Source organism: Phyllobates terribilis, unplaced genomic scaffold, assembly GCF_046119375.1.
Source record: "Phyllobates terribilis strain yellow unplaced genomic scaffold, ASM4611937v1 Scaffold_1__5_contigs__length_1240528914, whole genome shotgun sequence".
Classification (NCBI taxonomy): domain Eukaryota; kingdom Metazoa; phylum Chordata; class Amphibia; order Anura; family Dendrobatidae; genus Phyllobates; species Phyllobates terribilis.
In genome coordinates this window covers 39,572,064-39,595,220 of record NW_027362761.1, presented here as the reverse complement: position 1 = coordinate 39,595,220, position 23,157 = coordinate 39,572,064, and the positions used below count along the sequence as shown (strand labels likewise).

Here is a 23,157-nt window from a genome sequence, read left to right as displayed (position 1 = left end):
ATTTAAATATCGCTGACCATAATCAATAGCTGCCTTTTAATGGAGGAAAAAAACAAAAAACCCGCAGCATTAATCATAGCTAATTCTCTGCTGCTGCTATATGCAGATGTCGACTGTATAACACAGCCGGCATCTGCATGATATGGAAAGGACTGCGCTTCTGAGCCTGTTCCATACCACGATCTACCATAAAAATATGCATCACAGGTTTTGGGGTTAATTCTGAATGGAATCAATTACAGATATGACCCAATGTGCAATTTAGCTACCCTCATCTAAGGCTGAAAATTAAATTAACCTTTTGTGGCGCAGTTTCTTTCTGGATCTGACTCTGGCGGAGCTTTTTAAGTAGCACCAGTTTAGCTTCTTCTAACCGCAATTCTTCTTTAAGTTGCTTGATCAGTCGCTCTCTTTCTTCAGGGCTGCTCCTCTGTATTAACTGTGGAGAAACAAGGTAAGACGTTCTGAAGAAGAAACCGCAATGGAGAGTTTTAAAATGGGAACCCGACAGGTGATACCTGCTGCCCAATACAAGGGCAGCATGTATTAGCCACTGGCTGTATGATCTCAGCCAGGTATGTTTAGCTCTGAAAGGAGTTTCAGAGAAAAAAAACCTACATTAAAAGCCACCAGGAACAATGCCGCGCTAGAGTATAGTCGGAGAGGCAGGTGCCTGGTGGCTTCTCCACAAGCGCTTCACTGGATTGATAGGTCTCTGCCTATACAAGCTCGCGGAGACACCTGTCAATCCAGGGCAACGGGCGAGGTGCAACTGGCAGCTCAGTCCCCAGCAGACTTTAAAGTTTCAGAGTTAAACATACAGTTGTGCTCAAAAGTTTACATACCCCGGGAGAATTTTTCCTTTCTTGGCCTTGTTTCAGAGAATATGAATGATAAAAAAATGTTTTCTCCACTCATGGTTATTGGTTGGGTGAAGCCATTTATTGTCAAACTAGTGTGTTTTCTCTTTTTAAATCTGAATGACAACCAAAAACATCCAAATGACCCTGATCAAAAGTTCACATACCCCAGTTCTTAATACCGTGTATTCCCCCCTCTAACATCAATGACAGCTTGAAGTCTTTTGTGGTAGTTGTGGATGAGGTTCTTTATTTTCTCAGAAGGTAAAGCTGCCCATTCTTCTTGGCAAAAAGCCTCCAGTTCCTGTAAATTCCTGGGCTGTGTAGCATGAACTGCGCGCTTGAGATCTCCCCAGAGTGGCTCAATGATATTGAGGACAGGAGACTGAGATGGCCACTCCAGAACCTTCACTTTGTTCTGCTGTAGCCAATGACAGGTCAACCTGGCCTTGTGTTTTCGATCGTTGTCATGTTGGAACGTCCAAGTACGTCCCATGCGCAGCTTGTGGGCTGATGAGTGCAAATTTTCCTCCAGTATTTGCTGATAAAATGCTGCATTCATCTTTCCTTCAACTTTTACCAAGTTTCCTGTGCCTTTGTAGCTCACACATCCCCAAAATATCAGCGAGCCACCTCCGTGCTTTACAGTAGGAATGGTATTCCTTTCATCATAGGCCTTGTTGACCTCTCTCCAAATGCAACGTTTATGGTTGCGGCCAAAAAGTTCAGTTTTGGTCTCATCACTCCAAATTACCTTGTTCCAGAAGTTTAGAGGCTTGTCTCTGTGTTGTTTGGCGTATTGTAGGTGAGATACTTAGTGGCATTTGCGCAGTAATGGGTTTCTTTTGGTGATTCGACCATGCAGCCCATTTTTCTCCAAGTGCCTCCTTATTGTGCATCTTGAAACCGCCACACCGTGAGTTTTCAGAGAGTCCTGAATTTCAGCTGATGTTATTTGTGGGTTTTTCTTTGCATCCCGAACAATTTTCCAGGCAGTTGTGGCAGAAGTTTTTGTTGGTCTACCTGTCCGTGGTTTGGTTTTTACAGAGCCCTGATTTTCTATTTGTTAATCACAGTTTGAAAGCTGCTGACTGGAATTATCAATTCCTTGGATATTTTTTTGTACCCTTTCCTGTGTTATACAGTTCAACTACCTTTTCCCGTAGATCCGTTGACAATTCTTTTGCTTTTCCCCATGACTCAAAATCCAGAAACGTCAGTGGCTGGATTAAGGATGCAAGAGTCTGTCTTGATCCCAGAAACTCATTCAGCTTTTATACACACACACTGATTATAAGCAAACAGGTCACAGGTGAGGATGTTACCTTTAGTAGCCATTCAAACCCATGTGTGTCAAATTCTGTGCATGTTATCAGGCCAAAATCACCAGGGTATGTGAACTTTTGATCTGGGTCATTTGGATGTTTTTGGTTGTCATTAAGAGAAAACACAGTAGTTTGACAATAAATGGCTTCACCCAACCAATAACCATGAGTGGAGAAAAAGTTTTTTTTGTTATCATTCATATTCTCTGAAACAAGGCCAAGAAAGCAAAAATTCTGCCGGGGTATGTAAACTTTTGAGCACAACTGTATATGGCTGAAATAATACAGTCAGCCTCTGATACAGGCTGCTCGATACATGAACAGCATGCATCAGCTGTCACGTTCCCTTTAAAGAAACAAGAGCCAGAATCATGTGGTGTATAATTATTTATTAACATATGTTAGGAGAGTAGACAGGTCCCTCCACAAAAAAAAAAAAAAGTAGCATAAATTGCATGAAATCACCACCAACAAACAAGGCCCAAACCATTTACAAACATCACAAGTACTTTTACTTAAAGAGAATCTGTCATAAGGTTTTTGCTATGTAATCAGAGCTGCATGATGTAGAGACAAAAGACCCTGATTCCAGGTGTGTCATTTACTGGACTGCTTGGTGCAGTTTTGATATAATCCCTGTTTTCTCTGCTTTACATGTAGCAGTGCTCAGAATGCTGAGCTAAACAACACCTGCAAACCCAGATTGGCAGTTTCCTGTATACACTGTACGTGGTCAACAAACGGCCAATCAGTGGTGAGGGTGTGGTTACACAGATTAGCTGGACTGGTTTATGTCCGGCAGTGATGATAATCTGCTGATAAAACACTGATTGTATTGAAACTTAAGCCCCTGTCTCACATAGCGAGATCGCTGCTGTGTCACGGTTTTGGTGACGCAACAGCGACCTCACCAGCGATGTCGCTATGTGTGACACTTTGCAACGATCAGGCCCCTGCTGTGAGGTCGCTGATCGCTGCAAAATGTCCTGGACCATTTTTTGGTCTTTGCCCTCCCGCTGGTCAGCACACAACGCTGTGTGTGACCAGCGATCAGGCTGATAACCATGATAAACAGCGGGTTACTAGGGGCAGATGCGCACTTAGTAACCCGCTGTTTATCATGGTTACCACTCTGCTACGGTGATCGGTAACCTCCTGCTTCAGCAGGCTGGCAACCAGGAGCAGGACATCGTGGAAAGATTCTTTCCACGATGTCGCTGCTCCCCTGATCGTTGGTGAGCCTGCCTGTTTGACAGCTCACCAGCGATCACATAGCGACGCAGCAACGATCCCTGACAGGTCGTATCGTTGTCGGGATCGCTGTAGCGTCGCTAAGTGTGACGGGGCCTTTATTAGCGCACAGCCTAATAAGCAACACATCCAAGAATCAGGGTATCTGCCCCCATCATGCTGCTCTCAGATTAAAAAGCAAGAACCTGCAAACTGATTGCCTTTAAAAGGTACTCTTTTACGATAAAATGAATGTTTAAACCAAGTAAAAGGCACTCAGTGCTCCACAGTAGGGACAATCATTTAAATACACTTTCCCACCTGCTTGGATTTTCTCTCTTTCTGCTCTTCTCTGGTTCTATGAAGCCAGAGCTGTCAAAGAGAAGGAAGGGTGGAGATAGATGAAAAACAAGCAGGTGGGAAGGTGTATTTAAAGGATTGGCCTTCGCCATGATGCCCCTAGTGGCGGGACTTTGTCAGCACAGGATGACTGTTCAAACGAAGTCCCTTTAAGGGTATGTGCGCACGATCAGGATTTGAAGCAGAAATTTCCTGAGCATTTCTGCATCTCCTTGGCAGGAAAAAAGCTGGGTGTTTTTGAATGCGTTTTTTTAAACAGTTTTTTTGTACATCAATGAATGCTTTTTGGAGCTAAATAAAGTTATATGGTGGGACATTGCTTAAACCTTGGATTACCATCAGAATTGGGGTGAGTATATTGGTCCATTTGAATGATTAAAGAATGTGTCTGTTGTAATTCAGATAAAGTGTTTACTCTGTGTCAACTTGTGTATTTAAACTCTTTAATTAGGTTTGGTCATGAAAAGGTCTGATTGACACCTTGTCATAACCAAACAAAAGAGCTAGGCGTCAACTAGTCCCATTCACCCAATCTACATTAGCATTTCTAATCATGTAATTTATGCGGCTGCTGTGAGCTGGTATTTTTAGCCTGGAAAGGTACCATTTGCAAACATTTTTCCCTGGCCATAATTAACATCTCACAGCTGGTTCGTTAGTCGCTACTTCCCCATGAAGAGCAAAAAATAGCACTTTGGAAAAAGCTTATTTTTGTTGTTGGTAAATGTGAATCCACCGCATATGACACTTCAATCAGTCAAAATCTGCAGCGGAGACTAGCGTATCCGCTACAGAAATTGACGTGCTGCGGGCGAGTTTGGGTACGTGGCCACGGTCAGGAGCCACTGCAGGTTTGACGCTGCGTGGTTATACAGCATCAAACCCGCAGTGTCCAGATGTTACAGTATAGTGGATGGAATCTCTAGAAATCCCATGTCCACTATGAATGCATCTGAGGCTGTGGATCACCTGTGGACACGGACATGCAGCACGTCTTTCTAGACCGCAGCATGTCAAATTCTCTTGTGGAGTCGCTAGTCTCCGCAACAGAAATTTGACCACTAGAAAGTATAGAATGCGGTAAATCCGCATGGTTCAGTGAACACATGTGGATTTACCTGCGTTCAATAGAATGCAAAGTTTTGGATGCAGCAAAAAAATATGAGTCCAAAGTGCTGCTACGTCCGGATCGTGGGCACAGAACCAAAATGGAAAAAAAAAAAAAAAAAGGCGTGTGCTCCCACGTCATTTTTAGAACCAGCAGAGGGTAAGCAGACCGCTGGGGGCTGATATTAGTAGCCAGGGAAGGGGCCATTAGCCAACAATGTTCCCTGGCTATTAATATCAGCCCACAGCTGTTCGTTTAGCCTTTACTGGCTAGATTACAGGGCGACCCCAGAAAAAAATTGACATGGGGTCCCCCTATAAAATCTAACCAGCAAAGGCTAAACTAGACAGCTGCGGGCTGATATTAATAGCCAGAGAAGGGGCCATGGATACTAGCCCCCTTCGCGGCTATTAATATCACCCCTCAGCAGTCCCAGAAATGGCGCCGCTGTACAGGGGAGTATAGAGGTTTGTTTATTTTTTTTTTTCTTTGATTTTTTACAGCGGGCACGCGGGCTGAGGAAGCAGACCACTGCTCCTCCCATCCACTCCGCTCTAGTTATCAGCGAGAGCGGCGATCGGATGAGAGGAGTTGTAGTCCTCCTCTCCCGACCCGGGTACCACCCGCAGCGCATTTCCAGCGCGAATTCGCGCCCATTGACTTTCATTGAAACGCAGCATATCCACAGGTATAGATATTATACCTGCGGGTTTGCTGCGATTCAATGCAAGTCAATGGGCGCGAATTCGCGCTGGAAACACCCAAACAATGATCATGCTGAGGTTTTTACCGCAATGTGAATCCGTAGAGGAAATTTCCGCATCATGTGCACAGCACATTCAGATTCACATTGCTATATCTGGCAGACCTATTAAGCATCAAAAACGCATCGTGTGAACTTAACCTAAAAGGGAACCTGTCAGCAAAAAACACATTGTCTACCTGCCATATAGGGAAAACTGATGGTAAATACGGTGTCAAAAAGGAATCTGTCAACAGGTTATTGCTATATAATCTGATAGCAGCAAGGTATAGGAACATAGACCCAGATTCCAGCAATGTGTCACTTACAGAGCTGCTGGTTTTATAAAAATCAGTTTTCTCTGCTGCAGATTTAGCATTGCTCAAAATGCTAAGCTCTGTAAAACCCTGTCCACACCACTGATTGGCAGCAAGCTGTCAATCAGTAGTGGGGGCAGGGTTACACAGAGCAATTGACTACGAGACATGAGGCAGCAGTCCTATAGTGATACTTTCCTGATTTTATTAACACCCCACACAAGTGACATTGTGGAATCCAGGTCTTAAACCCTATGTCATGTTGCTCTCAAATTACATAAGAAAACCTGCTGACAGATTCCCTTTAAATATATACATTTTTAACTGGAAGTGCAGCTTCAGAGAGAAAATTAAGCTATGTTCTCTCTGCAGCCGCTAATTTCCAGCCTTCGATGCAGCGCTGGAATGTGAACAGTTAGTGAGCGCACTGTAGTCACTGCTCCTACGCTACAGAACAGTAAATCAGTCAAGGGGTATGGGGGAGTGATTACAGTGTGATTACTGTGTACTGAGCGCTGACTTTACAGCCCTTATGATAGGAAGTGAGCTGTTTCAAGGAGAATAGATATTTTATTTTCTCCCTGCAACAGCACTTGTAATTACACTGCTACAGGTATTAAAAAAACAAAACCAATACCTGTAGATTATCACTATGGCTGTAGGTAAATACATTTTATATTAGTTAAACAAGCTCCCTTTAAATCCACTTGTATTTTTACCTATAATGTTGAAGATTACCTGTCATTAGGTGAAAAGTAAACAGTTTACTGCTCCCCTGAAGTATTCAAGGTTTTCTTTAATCCATAGTACGGTTGCAAAGAAATAGGCTTTTATTTTATTTATGGTCTTTACAAGGGGCGTTTCTCACACGATTTTCAGGGACTTGCTTTAGCTTGCTCTGCATAATTCACTCAGCAGCGCCCCCCTTGTAAAGATGATAAAATCAGTACTAAATAATAAGCAGCATCTCTCTGGAACCACATAGCGCATTTTAAAATAAAAATGCAATGAACCCGGAATCAAATCAGAGCAAAAATTGGAAACTTTGGTGACAGGTCCTCTTTAAGCTACAGTGAATTAAAAACAATGATCCCATATCAAAATAATTACATAAAAGCAAAAGTGGAAACTGGAGAATAAAAAACGGTCATGTTCTTACCAAAAAAGTTTCAGAATTGAGCTCCTGTGCCTTTGCTAAGCCATTCATCCGTGGACTTGAGGGTTCATTATCAGACAAAACTATAACATCTGGAGAGGGAACACTCTTTTCTCTCTTCACTTCACTAAGATTAAGAAAATACCTAAACATTAGCATTTCCACCCAAAAACATTTAAAGTGATGATTCAGCATTGGCATCATAAGCAGCACTTTCAGGCAGTGAAACCTATTCGCTTTGCAATACATACAGAGTGAGCACCAGGGTCTGGATTCTCAAACTGCTGAATTACCGGTTAAAGCAAAAACAGATTCTATCAAGTATCACGTAGGCAACGTTCACTTATACAGTGCTCTATGATGAGCACTACATCAAGGTCTTCATCTAAAGTACGGTCTACAACGCTTCTGTGTCCACCTAAATAAAGACGGACCCCACCACCACTGGAAAGGAGGCCAAAGAGTAAAATGTGACTTTGTCTGCTCAATTATCCTGAAGGTCGCTGCTAAGGTTTCATGTTATTGTAACCGATATAATCCGCTCTATTCTATTTATTTTTATAGGGTTATACACATGCATTTGTGGATGATCCGAAAGCTTTTCAGAGATAAAGGTGTACAACCTGTAAAGAGTCCAAAAAAAAATCCTGACCCCCATGAGTGCTAATCTCATTGAAAGACAATGCAGAGTCAAATTCTCCCCAGCCTGGAGTGGCTGGAAAAAGATAATGGTTTATATTAAAAAGAACAAAAAAAAAAAAAATTGGGGGCACCATTTATTGAGGTCCATAACTTACATTTTTCCTGTCAATGGAGTAGTGTGTTCGCACCTGTGCACATTTTTATTGATACATGACATTTTGATCATTTTTAGTGTGGTGTAGAGGGGGAAGTGCAAAGATCTGAAAAATGCTAATTCTGGGGCTTTGTTTTTTCATTTAGTTGTTTACTTGGGTATGGGATAGATATTTGGTAATGCCGTATGGTTACTCGTCCACACAATAAAGATATATAAGTTTTGCTTTGTGCACTTCTACCACTTACACTTGGGGAAGGTTAGGGGGGAGGTGATTTCAAAACTAACATACACTGCTCAAAATAATAAAGGGAACACTAAAATACCACATCCTAGATATCACTGAATGAAATATTCCAGTAGCAAATCTTTATTCATTACATAGTGGAATGCGTTGAGAATAATAAAACATAAAAATGCTCAATATAGATCAAAATTAATATCCCACGGAGGTCTGGATTTGGAATGATACTCAAAATCAAAGTGCAAAATCAAATTACAGGCTGATCCAACTTCAGTGGAAATGCCTCAAGACAAGGAAATTATGCTCAGTAGTGTGTATGGCCTCCATGTGCCTGTATGACCTCCCTACAATGCCTGGGCATGCTCCTGATGAGGCGGCGGATGTTCTCCTGAGGGATCTCCTCCCAGACCTGGATTAAAGCTTCAGTCAACTCCTGTGGTGTAATGTGGCGTTGGTGGATGGAAAGAGACATGATGTCCCCAGATGTTCTCGATTTGATTCAGGTCTGGGGAACGGGTGGGCCAGTCCATAGCTTCAATGCCTTAATCATGCAGGAACCGCTGACACTCCAGCCACATGAGGTCTGGCACTGTCATGCATCAGAAGGAACTCCGGGCCAACCGCACCAGCATATGGTCTCACAAGGGGTCTGAGGATCTCATCCCAGTACCTAATGGCAGTCAGGCTACCTCTGGCGAGCACATGGAGGGCTGTGCAGCCCTCCAAAGAAATACCACCCCACACCATTACTGACCCACTGCTAAACCGGTCATGCTGAAGGATGTTGCAGGCAGAGGAATGTTCTCCACGGCGTCTCCAGACTGTCTCACGTGCTCAGTGTGAACCTGCTCTCATCCGTTAAGAGCACAAGGCGCCAATGTTGAATCTGCCAATCTTGGTGTTTTCTGGCAAATGCCAATCGCCCTGCACAGTATTGGGCTGTAAGCACCCATTTATGGATGTCGGGCCCTCATACAGTCTGTTTCTGACAGTTTGAGCAGACACATGGATGTTAGTGGCCTTCTCTAGGTGATTTTGCACGGCTCTGGTACAGCTACCTCTTGCACAAATGAGGTGGTAGCGGTTCTGCTGCTGGGTTGTTGCCCTCCTACGGCCCCGTCCACATCTCCTGGTATCTGCTCCATGCTCTGGACATTGTGCTGACAGACACAGAAATGGTCTGTGGTCACCACCTGCAGAACCGCTCCTTTATAGGGATTGTCTTGCTAATTGCCGATCATTTCTACCAGTTGTCTGTTCCATTTGCACAACAGCAGGAGAATTTGATTAACAATCAGTGTTACTTCATAACTGGACAGGAAGATTTCACAGAAGTGTGATTGACTTGGAGTTAACATTGTGTTGTTTAAGATTTCCTTTATTTTTTGAGCAGTGCATATACATATATTTAAAAGTGTTTTTCTTATTGCATGTTTTACTAGTCCAGGGATCTTGAATCGGCAATCTCTTGATCACTTAGGATTTTCACAATAGAAAAAAAAATAAATAAATACACTGATGTGTGAAACCGGCCTTTACTCAGGTGCCCGCTATGTAATGTAGCATGTGAGCCCACTTCATATAGTGATAGCACCTTCGCTAAGGGGTTAAATCACATCTAATACTCTACAGATGTATGGATTGTCTTTGGGTGTAGTCACAGGTTGCGTGCTGCATGGAACAAAACAAAAAAACAACTTAAAAAATGCAATAGTAAAAACTGTGGCCAATAACTGCATTGCAAAATCGCGTCAATTTATGGTAATAAGAATGCATAAAGTACCTGAAGACCATCTGAAGGAAAAAGAAAAATGGCTTGGGTGATATTTGGTACAGCTGCCACTAGATGGCAGTAAAAGCTAAATGTGGTACATGCAATTGATACCATCCTATTTCCCAAGCTAACTCCACCCAAAACACATACACATCACTAGTGGTTTATGCTCGGCATATCTGCGTTTTTAGAAGTGCATTAAATTTGCAGCACACAACTTCAGCTACAACACATAAGAAGCAGCATGTAGTAGCCACAGCACATTTTTGTTTTTACCATTTATTCGTGGGCTGTGTTTATTGGTAAAAGCAGGAACAAAGGAAAGCATCACTTAACTGAGACTTGACAAATCTAAGTCTCAAAAGCATTTGCCTCCGAGCATCAAAGACGACCTTTCACCACTTTTAGGGTGTTAAAAAATATATTTTTTCTTATTTCTCGTCGCTGTTGCAGAGATATTGGCTTCTAAAGTTTAGGGCGCCTAATATGTTAACTCCCCCCTCAACCAAGTACCTTCTCTGTAGGCATTTGACCCCCAACCACATCCTTATGTATGGGGGAGCTGGGTTAAAGTCTGCAGAACGGATGTTCAGCCAACAGTTCTTGTGTGTGGCTACTTTTAGCCTTAGGCCACGGCCCCACTATCAGTATTTGGTCAGTATTCAGTCAGTATTTTTTCTCAGTAGTGGGAGCCAAAACCAGGTGAGTAACAATCAGAGAAAAGGTCTAATAGAAACAAGTCACCAATTCTGCATTTATCACCCACTCCTGAGAAAAAATACTGACTAAATACGGATAGTGGGGCCGTGGCCTTAGAAGACTTCTGCCCTCTCTAATCTACTGTACTTCCTCAGTCATCACAGTGCCTCATAATTTCCACTTAAATAAGGCCCCATCAGTTCTTAAGTAGTTAGAAAAAGCCTAACTTACCCAGTCAAAGCAAACCTCCTCAACCTACCCAGCAGACAAGCATCTCACAAGATATGGCTAAAATTGGATGCCACTCACCCATTCAAGTCTGAGTGCGTGAAAATCATTGGACTGCACTCGGATGCCAGTTACATAAATCGATCCTGTTTTCTTTGAAGATAGAATCTACGCTTGTGTGAGCGAGCCATCAAGATAAGACAATTGAGAGAAGCAGGATGAGACTAGTCTGCACCACCCACTTGCTCGGGAAAAGCTTAGAAATTGTGTGTGCGCATCACACACACTGTCATGATTCAGAAGTCTGCGGTCAGAGTGAATGGAGACTTCTTTTAAGCCCGGAAAATCTCTAAGAGCTAGTTTCACCACTCCAGGAGCCAAGTTTTACATTTTACTGGCTAAATAACCTGAGCTTCCGTAGACATACAGGTGCATCTCACATAATTAGAATATCAAAAAATTAATTTCAGTTCTTCACTACAAAAAGTGAAACTCATTATGTAGAGTCATTACAAACAGTGATCTATTTCATGTGTTTATTTCTGTTAATGTTGATGATTATGGCTTACAGACAATGAAAACACAAAAGTCATTATCTCAGTAAATTAGAATACTTTATAAGAACAGCTTGAAAAATGATTTTAAAATCAGAAATGTTGGCCTACTGAAATGTATGTTCAGTAAATGTGTTCAATACTTGGTCGAGGCTCCTTTCGCATCAATTACTGCATCAATGTGGCGTGGCATGGAGGCGATCAGCCTGTGGCACTGCTGAGGTGTTATGGAAGCCCAGGTTGCTTTGATAGCAGTCTTCAGCTCATCTGCATTGTTGGGTCTGGTCTGGTGTCTCATCTTCTCAATGGGGCTAAGGTCAGGCGAGTTTACTGGCCAATCAAGCACAGTTTCTAAACCAGGTATTGGTATTTTGGCAGTGTGGACAGGTGCCAAGTCCTGCTGGAGAATTAAATTTCCATCTCCAAAAAGCTCGTCGGCAGAGGGAAGCATGATGACATGGCTCCCCAAACCATCACTGATTGTGGAAACTTCACACTAGACCTCAAGCAGCTTGGATTGTGTGCCTCCCCACTCTTCCTCCAGACTCTGGGACCTTGATTTCCATATGAAAATTGGAACTCTGGGACCTTGTGGAGTGTGTCAATGACTGCCTTCTGGACATCTGTCCAGTCAGCAGTCTTCCCCTTGATTGTGGAGCCTACTGAAACAGACTAAGGGACCTTTTTAAAAGCTTAGGAAACCTTTGCAGGTGTTTTTTGTTACTTATTCTAATTTACTGAGATAATGACTTGTGGTTTCATTGGCTGTAAATCAACATTAACAGAAATAAACACTTGAAATAGATCACTCTGTTTGTAATGACTCTATATAATACGAGTTTCACTTTTTGTATTGAAGAACTGAAATAAATTAACTTTTTGATGATATTCTAATTTAGTGAGAAGCACCTGTAACATACAGTATGCCCTCTGTATTTTCTATAAAGACTGCCATGTGGATGCTAATATTAACACTAATATAGAACAGAGAACAAAACTGAGCAGAAGATGCTTGCTGCCATGTCAAAGTTTTCCTACCCTTCTGTTGTTCCTATTGGTAATTTTCACTGTAGGCCAGAAATATTGATCTATAGGCCAAACGCACTTAACATTCATTTATACAAATGCCTTTGACATACAAGACAAAATGGCAAAAAGAAAACACAAATGGCGTTAAACGTTGATGTGTCACATTGAACTCACTTCTTTGAGGTGCTCATATCCATTGGCTCTTCGCCCGTCGGTACCTCCAATTTGATAGTGGCCTTCACCTCCCCAGTTTTCAGAAGTCCAGGCATCTTGCCAGAACCAGATTCTGATTTCATCACAAGATCCCCATCCAACAGTCCTTTCTCCAGTTTTAACTTTTTGTTGTCGATGTCATTATGTGTCACCTCCCTCTCCAGCGCCCTCTTTTGACTCCGTGTCCGGCATGCTTCATCCGCCATATCGTTGGCCTGAAACATGCAAAATATAAGATTCTTTAAGTGTCAACATTGTCATGTAATTGCAGTCAAAGGGACTAATCAAGCAGGTTAAAATATCTGCAAACTGCCCCAGAAAATTACAGCTCAACTGTAAAAGTATACAAAACGTCCAGCCTGTATGAGCAAAAGGTGACCCGAGGCACAGACTCGCAACCGTATCAGGTCTGTGTAATGAGCTACACTAAACGTGTGCGCTGTGGAAGACAGACACCAGAGTTTGTGGCACCAATAACGACAAGCACGAGTTAGATAATAGTGCTCATCCTTGCCAGAGATATGGACCAACACTTATCTGCAGGCATCTTACAGCTCACATCTTGTGTATAACACTGGGCTCCACACTTTCCATTCCAAATTCTAGATTTGGATTTAATATAGTTGTGAGAAGGGGATGACAAACCCCAGGTGGCATTACGTTGTGACATCAAGTCCCCACGTGACCTCTTTATTTTCCCAGGATGCTGCTGGAGAGACAAAAGCACTTTCTGGAAAACCAGCCTGAACTGGTTCCAGACAACGAGAGCTGCGAGTGGCGTTAACCCCTTGCAGTGACACCGACACTCAACTCCCCCTTGCCCCCCCATCCCTTCAAGGCCTGCTGCTTCTGGCATTCCTGTACATAGTCCAAAAGAGCATCATTCTTAAAGTGAGAGAATACCACATTGATCAGTTTGCCACAGCTGTAGACTTATGTGGTTCTTTCATTACCCATAACAAAATAAGAACTGCAGAGTATAAGCTTTATTTTCTGTGCCAATCAGCAGCTCACTGGCAGCAGCGGTGCAGCAAGCACCATGTAACAAATACTGAAGACTGAGGTGTGGAGCTCAACTCTGTGGTCAAGTTCACAAGTATGGCCTTGTGGCCTCTACAGCTCATTATCTGGTGACATGGGGAAGCTTTTATTTCTTCTAGTCACCAGCAGGAAGGAGCAAGAAAATGAGTGAGCCTTCTAGAAGCAGAATGGTCCAGGAGGCACATTTTGTTAGTTTCAGTACAAGAGTAAAAATGTAAAGGCTTTGCCCAACTTAATACATTTTGAATTTCATCATTGACAATATTTGCTGTCAGTGAATAAGAACACAGGCAGTAACCATGTACAGTATATATAGGGATTGGAACACTTATCCCTGGCAGTTTACTACAGAGCATTTCCCAGACTGGATACAATAGTATCAGCTGAGAGCAGGACTAGGGGAGTACATGTACACAGGAATGCGCTCCTTCATTGACAGCAAACTTGCATCTAAAAACAGGGGAGGAAAGAAAAACATTTTTAAGCCTAGAAAGTTAGAAACTTCATCTATAGCTCTTAATCTTTATACACCAGAAAACCTCTTAGGTTATAGAAGGCATTAAAATGGAACCAGTCATCTGGTTCATGCTGCCCAAACCACGGAGTGAATGGATCTACAAAACGATATTCTTTCTGGAGAGCATCACAGAGAAACATACCAGGCTACAATGATGCAGGCAGGCTGGCTCATGCTGCCCACAGTTGGGGCAGCATGAATAAGGTGACAGGCTCTCTTTTAAACAAATGTAACTACATGTAAAGTGCCATGGAATAAATGGCGCTAATAATAATATAAGGCTAGTCACACTCTTTTTCACTAAGCAAGGTTTCCTTCAGGATACAAATCAAAAGACGTGACATGCACTCAATTTACACCAGGCCTTTTTCAAAACCTCTTCAGAGTAAAAAAAAAAAAAAAAGAATCCTCAAAAAGCTTCTCATATGAACAGCAAAGTGCAAAGATCTTCCAATTCAGTTCTATAGGAAGCAGTTTCTAAGGAGGATTTTGGAGAAAAGAGGCCTTGATTTATCAAAGCGATTACATCAGAATTCTGTTGCAAAACTCGCTTTGAAAAGTCACAATGTTTGCGCAGCGCAAAGTTGTGCAAAACTTTAGCAACTCTTAGACATTCCAGTTACACCAAAATGAGTGGAGCTGGACTGGGAGAGGGGATGGGCCACAGCTCATCTAATTAATGGCAAGCCGTGGCATAGGCTCTCTGGAGGAAAAATTTGTGGATTAAGAGGTACACACCACTTTTCAGATGCACCCCATTCATTAAAAGGCTTGCACCTCTTAATGAATCAGGCGCCTCTGAGCTCCAACATGGCCCCTCATCAATTCAATGCTGGCATGAACTATACCTATCTTGAGGAGTTGGGGCCTCAGTGTGAACATACACATAAAAAAAACAAAAAAAAAACAACTTGTAGAGCAGAAACTCATCTTTTTGAGAGGCACATGTCCCCCCCAACTCAAGTTGCAGGCACTGTGCATGGAAAATGTCTAGGATGGGACTACACAAATTAAAGCATAGTTTGAAATTGCCAAGATTTCCACTAAATTGTAGGACACAATTGTGCTTAAGTTTACACTATGACCAAGGCTAAACATTCATTTGTTCCCTTTGTCTTAGGGGCTGCCTGTACATGTAGCACTAGCATGCTATCAGGCCAAAAATTGTTGGGCCATTTTACTGAATAACACCCCGGTTTTGTAATCTACCTTGAACCCTGTGTTTCAACACTACAAATCACAATGAAAAACTGATAGTCTGTCCAGGTTGGGTAGAGGACTCCCGTAACAGTTCGACTAATGATAAAAGGAGTCAAAAATGGCACCAGCCATTGAGATTTTCTAATGCCCTCAAATGGCTACTACCAAATAATGATTTTATCATGCTGTTCAAACCTGTAGGGTCACACAAGAGCTTTACTGTGCAATATTGATTACTGAAAGTTAACAGCCTTTAGATCTTGTCTTTTACTGTATCGGCTAACGCTACCACACCCCTCCACACAGGCGGTGGCAATTTTTAACTAAACTCCATCAGTTCTCTTCCAGATTACCAAGTACGGTACATACAAGGTGTGTGAAGCCATTTGTAACATGAATTGTATATGGTCTAGAGAGCACTAGAAATTCTGAACAAAACAATGTACTTCCTCACCTAAATGTACACTTCACAGCACTGAATGGGTTACCAAGAGGTTACTGACCAGAACAGCCTGCCCTTAATTCCTTGTAATACAGCACAATTCCCAATATGTCTCTTATATCCACCTTGCCCAACAGTGTCCATAGCAGTAACGTTAAGATCTGGGCTAAACAAGTATACCCAGCTTTCCTTGATTACTGAATAGAGAGATCAAGTGAAAAAAAAAATCAGAAGAAAAAACTTGACATTTGTCAGAAGACTAGGCTAAATAAAAAATTATTTTGCAGCATATATTCGTGACACTGTACAAAGCACCTACAGTATGTGGTACCACAGCTAGACATTTTAGCTGACATTTGACATCTTCACTTAAGGGGCGTCCAGATAGCTTTTTGCTGTATAAAAATGTAATTGTTGTCCCTTTCTGGGGTGTATTTTTCATAAAATCCCAAACACGCAACAAAGATGCAGAAAAATAATAGTACCGGTGCAGACTGCAGCAGGAGAAAGAAAACACACACACAAACACATTGCGAAGTAAGAGGAATTTGCAGCGTGAAGCCAGCAGTGGGAGCAGCGAGACGAAGAGGGACGCAGCAACACAGCAGCTCTTGAGAATCGGCCAGCTCACAGCTGTCTGCCTGAGCACAATGGGTTAAGCTCTGCCATTTTGGTGTCATTCACTGATATGTCCATTAACGGTGTTAGAGTAAAATGGAAGTCGTTAACCCTTCCCCTCCAGCAATCAGCCTGAGAAGGAAGTAAAGTGTTCAACTGCAAAAGTTACTGCATTTCTCTCACATGAAGGAAAGCCTCTTAAATGCATGTAAAGGTCTCACAAAGGAGGAGGTGGGGAGGCTTGATTGAGATTGTAAGGTCATATCCACTGCTCGTGCCGTACTAGAGCAGATAATAATCCCTACTCCGCGCACAGGAAAAATGCACCTCACAGACTGACAGATAATTCACAAAACACTCATCACAGCACTGCACGAGATGGGACAGATCTGAGGACCAGAAGAAGGAAACTAGTGGGGAGCATATTTGCCATGTAAAATGTCTGCAATTTCCTATTACCACTTATTCACATCTGGTGGATTTGTTGCAGAACTTGGATGTGTATTTCAAGTCCCATTTAGATCTAAGCTGTACCATAACCTAGTTCACATGACATCTACAACAAATCTGCTGTGAGTAAATTTACTCTTATGGCACCTACACACATTAGAAGAATGTCAGAAACAATGCAAAAGGGGTGTCCCAACACTAACAGTAATGGATTGAGAGAAAGGAAGGATCGGACATTGGACATTGCAGTTTTTCGGATGTTACCTCTGGTGGTGGTGGCTTATCTCTAGTAGGGTCTGATAAGCACCTGCCTATTACTGCAGGGATCCAGTCACTACAGTTTAACCCCTTATACCCTATGGGCCATAGTGACCATGACATCTAAGTGAATGCATGAGAAGGTCACTGAGATTTACCAAAGAATACTGCAATTTGGCAATGCAGCTTTTTGGACACAATGAGGCAAGTAACACGAGTGGTTTAGCTACAACGCACATTGCCATGCTCTTCACTTCTTGAAAAGTTGGTGGGGCATAGAGGAGAGCATGTTCTCATACAGCCCAACAAAGTATAAATTTACTCCAGAAATAGGTGTAAATTATAGCACAAAGCTACGCCAGCCCATGGTTTGCTTTTCTGGGACATTGACAAAGAAAGATGCAATACACAGTCATTCTACTCCAGTAGGCTTTTGATTAAAACAGGTATATGACATGCCAGTTTAAGTACATTGCACGCTTACAAACAAAAAAAAGCACATCACTTCACTGCAAATTTCAGAGATTTTGGTCACATGATTACTACAGGTGAAACATGGAGACTAAATGTTTCCACTGTTTAACCCTTTAAGGACCACAAAATATTTCACTTATTTTCCTCACCTTCTTTCAAAAAATAAAATAAAATGCAGTAACGCTTTTGTTTTTATGGCTTTCATTGTCGGGAAAAGTGATCCGGAAACCAGATGGTCCAGGCCACTGCAATTTTACTGAAATCAGACCCATAACCTTTTTATTTCACCGTTGATGGACCTGTTTATTTTGTGGTAAGCTGAAAAAAATAAATAAACCCAAAGCAAATCTGGCATTTTGAGGAGAAGCAGATTGTTCTATGGACTTTACCTGTACTTGTGGCATAACCACCACAAATCATGGAAAACGTGTGTGGTTCTCTGGGGTTTCTATTCTTTTTTTTTTAAATGGAGAAACACCTTTGTCAACTCAATACCTAACTGTTGGCCTTGAACACAGTGTGAATATTATGCCCAGTTTCAAGGGATATGAAATGGTGCACTAAAGCTACCCATACTATTTATTTTACTTGCTTATATAGCACCATCATATTCCACAGCGCTTTACTTACATTATCATCACTGTCCCCATTAGGGAATCTAGATTGTGAGCCCCATCAGTATGTCTTTGGAGTGTGGCTGGAAACAAACGCAAACCCACACTGTATTTTTGCACCGATACTGTTTTATGGCGGCATGTTGTGAAACTGGAGAATTTTCCTCTAAATAAGGTAAAGGAGACTTCATAAACCGATAAGAGAATCCTATGTACCGATCGCAACCATTGTTAAGTTACTTAATCATGACCCTTTCATATACAATTGGTTTTCACATCTTTGGCATATGTGGAAGGACTAGATTAGAAATGGCACATCTGGTGTTAAAATGGGTTGTCCAACAAAATTCAAGTATTTTTATAGCTATGGCTTGATTAAAAATAAAAAGGAGGCATAAGTGGCCACCCTTCCTCCCGCAAGACCAGGTATTGGCCTCTCTAGAGGTCTCCCACAACCCTAGAAGCTGTGTCTGTCCCTCTGATGAGGCACTGTCCTAATCACCTGCCTGGAGCAGCTGCTGTAGTTACAGTTGTTCTGGGACTTGCAAAAGGGGCAGACACTGCTTCAGGAGCTGGCAGAGACCTCCAGTGCCGCCTGCACTGTAATAAGGCAAGTATCATTTTTCATCAATCTATGGCTTTAAAAATAAACAACTGCTGGATAATGCCTTTAAACATATTCAATGCACTTTTTATGGGAACATTTCAAAGTCTTTGGGAATTCACACCAGGTGTAAAAAAAATATATCATTCCCTAGCTGTAAAAGATTTTAGTATAAAGAATAGCATTAACCCCTTCAAGCTCCATAAAGTATTCATCTGTCATAATGGGTGTGTGGGTGTTTGGAGAAGGCTCCCAAATGTTAAGTCCAACATGGGGGCTTAAAAAAAAAAATGACATCAATAGAGATATGTACCGTATGCATATACACACATCCCATAATGTAAAAGGTAAAAGAGTAATTTAGGTCTGATCTATTAAAATATAATATTTAAAATTTAACCCATAGACAGGAGTTGAAAAGCTCAAATAGCCAAACTTATTGGTTGTCACACAGATCCATTTTCTGAACAATAAAGTTACGGGTCTTGCAAATTGTACAGGGAAAAAAAAAAAATTTGCAGTTATTTTTACTGCAACATTGAAAGCACTAAAAGAAAAAAAGAAATGGCAGATTTTTTTTTTCTTTTGAGGAAATAGAGGGAGGGGTCAGCATTTCATCGTATTTGAATTTTTTTCCCCTTTGTATTTGTACATTATATGGTAAAGTGAAAGGAGTCACACGGCTAAGTCGATAAAAAAAAATTAAGAAAATTAAAAAGATACTTGGAAAATTTGAAAACACAAAAACTGTTCATTAATTGATATGGGGGTTTCTCTAGATGTATCTTTAGGAGCGCATAGCTCCATAGCTTCGTGCACACTCCTGAAGTCAGAGTTTGCACCACCAGAATGGTCACACCACTAGTCCACACGGTGCCATCTCAGGAGGACAGAAGCCTGGGCAGATCCAGCGACATGGCCATCTTCAGCGTGATACAAGCAAGCACTGAAGGATAGAGCCGGCTTGCACAGTCTGCACTTTGCCAAGGTGACCAGCCACTCAGACTGCAGGGTGGCTGGTATCCTAGGAATGGAGTTGTATACTTTAGGTAAAATCTTCTCCGTCCTCAGAATGGAGGAATTTTTAAATTTTAAAACGAGTAAATTTGAAAGTTGCTTGTTTTTACATGCACTCTGCAATATTATCCATTTCTGAACTTGAAACAACCCGTTACAATGGGCCAAGGTTTTGCCTGGGACTAAACAATTTAAGATCGGAGGGGGTCCAAAACCAGGCACCCCATCAGTTAGTTAATACCTGATCAGGCAGCAGTCAGCCATAAACAACAAGAGTAAAGGACCACCACAGTTCCGTATATATTCAAGTGAATGTTAGAGCTTTAGTTGCTGTGTAGTCTGAGCCTTTAAAGTCCATGGCGTTCACCAGGGCTGTGGAGTCGGTAAGCCAAACCTCTGACTCCGACTCCCTCATACATGGCTCATGTGTAAGTGATAAATTTACTGTAGCACAGATTCATCTCAGCTAAAAGTCTAGACCCTCAGATCAGGAATAGGACAGACATTTATAGGACATTTCATAACTTTCCCAAATTCTTATGGAAAAATATTCCCCACAAACTGCATTGAATTACTATACCCAATTTATTATATATTTTAGGAGTTGGAGTCGGTCCATTTTATACCAACTCCACCTCCACAGCCCTGGCGTTCACACTGCTGCTATGTACCGTATTTGTCAGGCTATAAGACGCACTTTTAACATCCAAAAATTTGGAGGATAGTGGGGGGGGGGGGGTGAATCTTATAGTCCGATATACATAAATACTGTGGCTGTGAGTGGTGGGGGATGTGGGGGAAGCGACAGTGGCGGAGTAGCGGTGCACAGGAGGCAGCAGCCACCTGCTGCAGCCTACACTGTGCAAGCTACTAAAGAAAATTAATATTCCTTAATAACCGGCACACTGTGCCCATAGCGCGGCTTCTGGTATGTATGCCCCCCCTCATCCAGGTATGCTTGGTACCCCTTGACCCCTGTCACGCTGCACAGGTGCGGTGAATATTCATGGCCTTTAATAGCGGGCACGTTGACCGCCGAACGCAGCAGGAGCCACGCTGCGGCTACAGAGTGCGCCCTATTAGGGAGAATGAATGGTCACTGCTCCCCCAGGCACTCAGTCCCGGCGTGGGGAGCAGTGACCATTCCAGCACAGAGCGGAACAAGGCGCTGGAGAGAGGAGGGGAGTATGATTGTTTATTTTTATTTCTGTGCAGCGTGACGGGGATCAGGGGATGCCATGCATACAGGCATGAGGGGGGCCATGCATACAAGGATGAAGGATGGGGGGGGCCATACATACAGGGATGAGGGGGGGCCATACATACAGGGATGAGGGGGGGCCATCCATACATACCAGGATGGGTGCGAGTGGGGGCCATACATACCAGGAAGAGGGATGAGGGGACCATGCATACTAGAATGGGGGATTGGGGTGGGGTGCCATGCATACCAGGATGGTGGATTGGGGTGCGATGCATATCAAGATGGGGCTGAGGGCCAAATACACCAGGATGGGGTATATTACCCCTATAACAGTGTCAGCAGCAGACCCCCTTCCCCTTAACAGGGCATCATGACCACATTTTTTGCTTACATTTTTTTTTTATATTTTCCCATTCTAAAACCTAGGTGCGTCTTATGGTCCGGTGCGTGTTATAGTCCGAAAAATACGGTACTCCTCTGATAGAAGTGCCTTCTGATCTGATGGCAATCATAACACATTATGCAGCACTTATATTGCCATCACAAAAATAAGAATCATAACGAAACTGTGATAGACTTCAATACAAGGTCAGTAGTGTAGTGTCCATCGTACAATGGATCTAGCACACCAATCAACTAATGGGTTCCTACAGGCTTCATCCATTACTAGTCACTAGACCTATATTTTGTGATGTAGATAAAATTACAAAGACTTCATGTACACTTCTGTTAATAATGAGTGACTATAAAGCAAACACTTGGAGAGTGGACCTTGTGTTAGACACATTTCAGAGGGTTCAAGGAGGTGTATGTTACATGACCAGCCAGCCTGTAGTGGGGGAGGGTGGATCAGGTGCATCATTAAGATTCTGCAAGAATAAAATCTTTTATTTGCCTTCTTCTCCTAGTGACACAGATGGACATGCAAACCAATCCTAACAGACAAGCTCAGGTTACAGGTTTGCTTCACTGGCCTACCAGAAAGGTGATGGTGGGGGAAGGGGAGGGAATAACAAAGTGTACATCTCTGGGCCCATCACAATCAAGATGCATACTGCAAGTTAAGGACAAGAGTGGAATTATTTTCACAGGTATTAGTCAATAGGATATGAGCCATTACATTTGGTGAGCGGAAGGAATTTCAAGATCTAGAAAATCCCCCAAAAATGGAATCAGCATGGATTTCTACTATTGCAGCAATGCATGTTATTCAGCATGCACTACTCCGGTCCATTATAGTCCAGACTAACACAATTGCAGGTAGCTCCTGCACCCATTCCGTTATTTGAGGACATGACTGTCCTGGTTTTTTTTTCTCATAAGGCCAATAAAACCCAGCTTAACAGTGTAGTTTTTGAGGCAATAGAAATGAAAATGGCACAGATGGATAATCTTAAATGGGGACAGAATGAAAATGCGGCAGTCACTTAGAAACAATTGATCGGTTGCAGCACTCAAACGTGTGTCCATGGAAGTTGATGCCAGAGGACTGGTGGGTAAGGAGAGCAGAGTACGAAGGATTAACACGAGTCTGGGTGAAGAGGGGGTCCTTTAAATGAACAAAAAAGGCTTGAGACAGAATAGGACATATGAAAAATTCAGCAAAATATCACAACCCCATCCTCTACGATTCATGAAGAAATTCTTAAAATTAGACTAGAACTTAGAATAGAACATATGGACAGGGGATATACTTATGGGACAACCCCCTTAAAATTACCACACAAAACAATGGTTTGACAGAGTAAGTAAAAATTGAATACTATGACCAACAAGAAAATCTGGTAAACTGTAATTGCTTATTTGTAGTCAAAATTGAAAAATCGGAAGAAATACAGAAATATTTTGAACAGTATAAGGACTGTGTTTTAAACAGTTGAAAAAGAACAAAAAAAATTGTCAAAACACTTAAAAGGTTTTTTTTTTTGTTGTTTTTTTAACCAGCTTTTTCTAGTGAATTTTTTTGAGTATTTCAGAGCTGCCAATCTTATTACTGCAGCAAAGTTCCCTAAAAAGAGTAACCATTCCTAAGGGACTCCTAATTCCATTACCACCTCAAAAAAGCTTGATGGCAGATAAAGCA

At 42.2% G+C, this 23,157-nt stretch overlaps 1 protein-coding gene across 7 annotated transcripts in view; it reads right to left on the bottom strand.

The window, feature by feature from the left end:
- GATAD2A (GATA zinc finger domain containing 2A) overlaps positions 1–23,157 on the bottom strand; it is an 81,455-nt gene that overhangs the window by 10,715 nt on the left and 47,583 nt on the right. For 6 of the 7 annotated variants that reach the window (XM_073661052.1, XM_073661053.1, XM_073661058.1 and 3 more), the window contains exons 2-4: positions 12,597–12,850; positions 7,102–7,225; positions 299–439 (exon numbers count right to left, since the gene is read on the bottom strand). In XM_073661052.1, the coding sequence (XP_073517153.1) occupies positions 299–439; positions 7,102–7,225; positions 12,597–12,850 (519 nt within the window). Of the gene's footprint in view, positions 1–298; positions 440–7,101; positions 7,226–12,596; positions 12,851–13,187; positions 13,306–23,157 lie in introns of those variants that run through there. The other variant, XM_073661057.1, reaches the window with a different exon arrangement.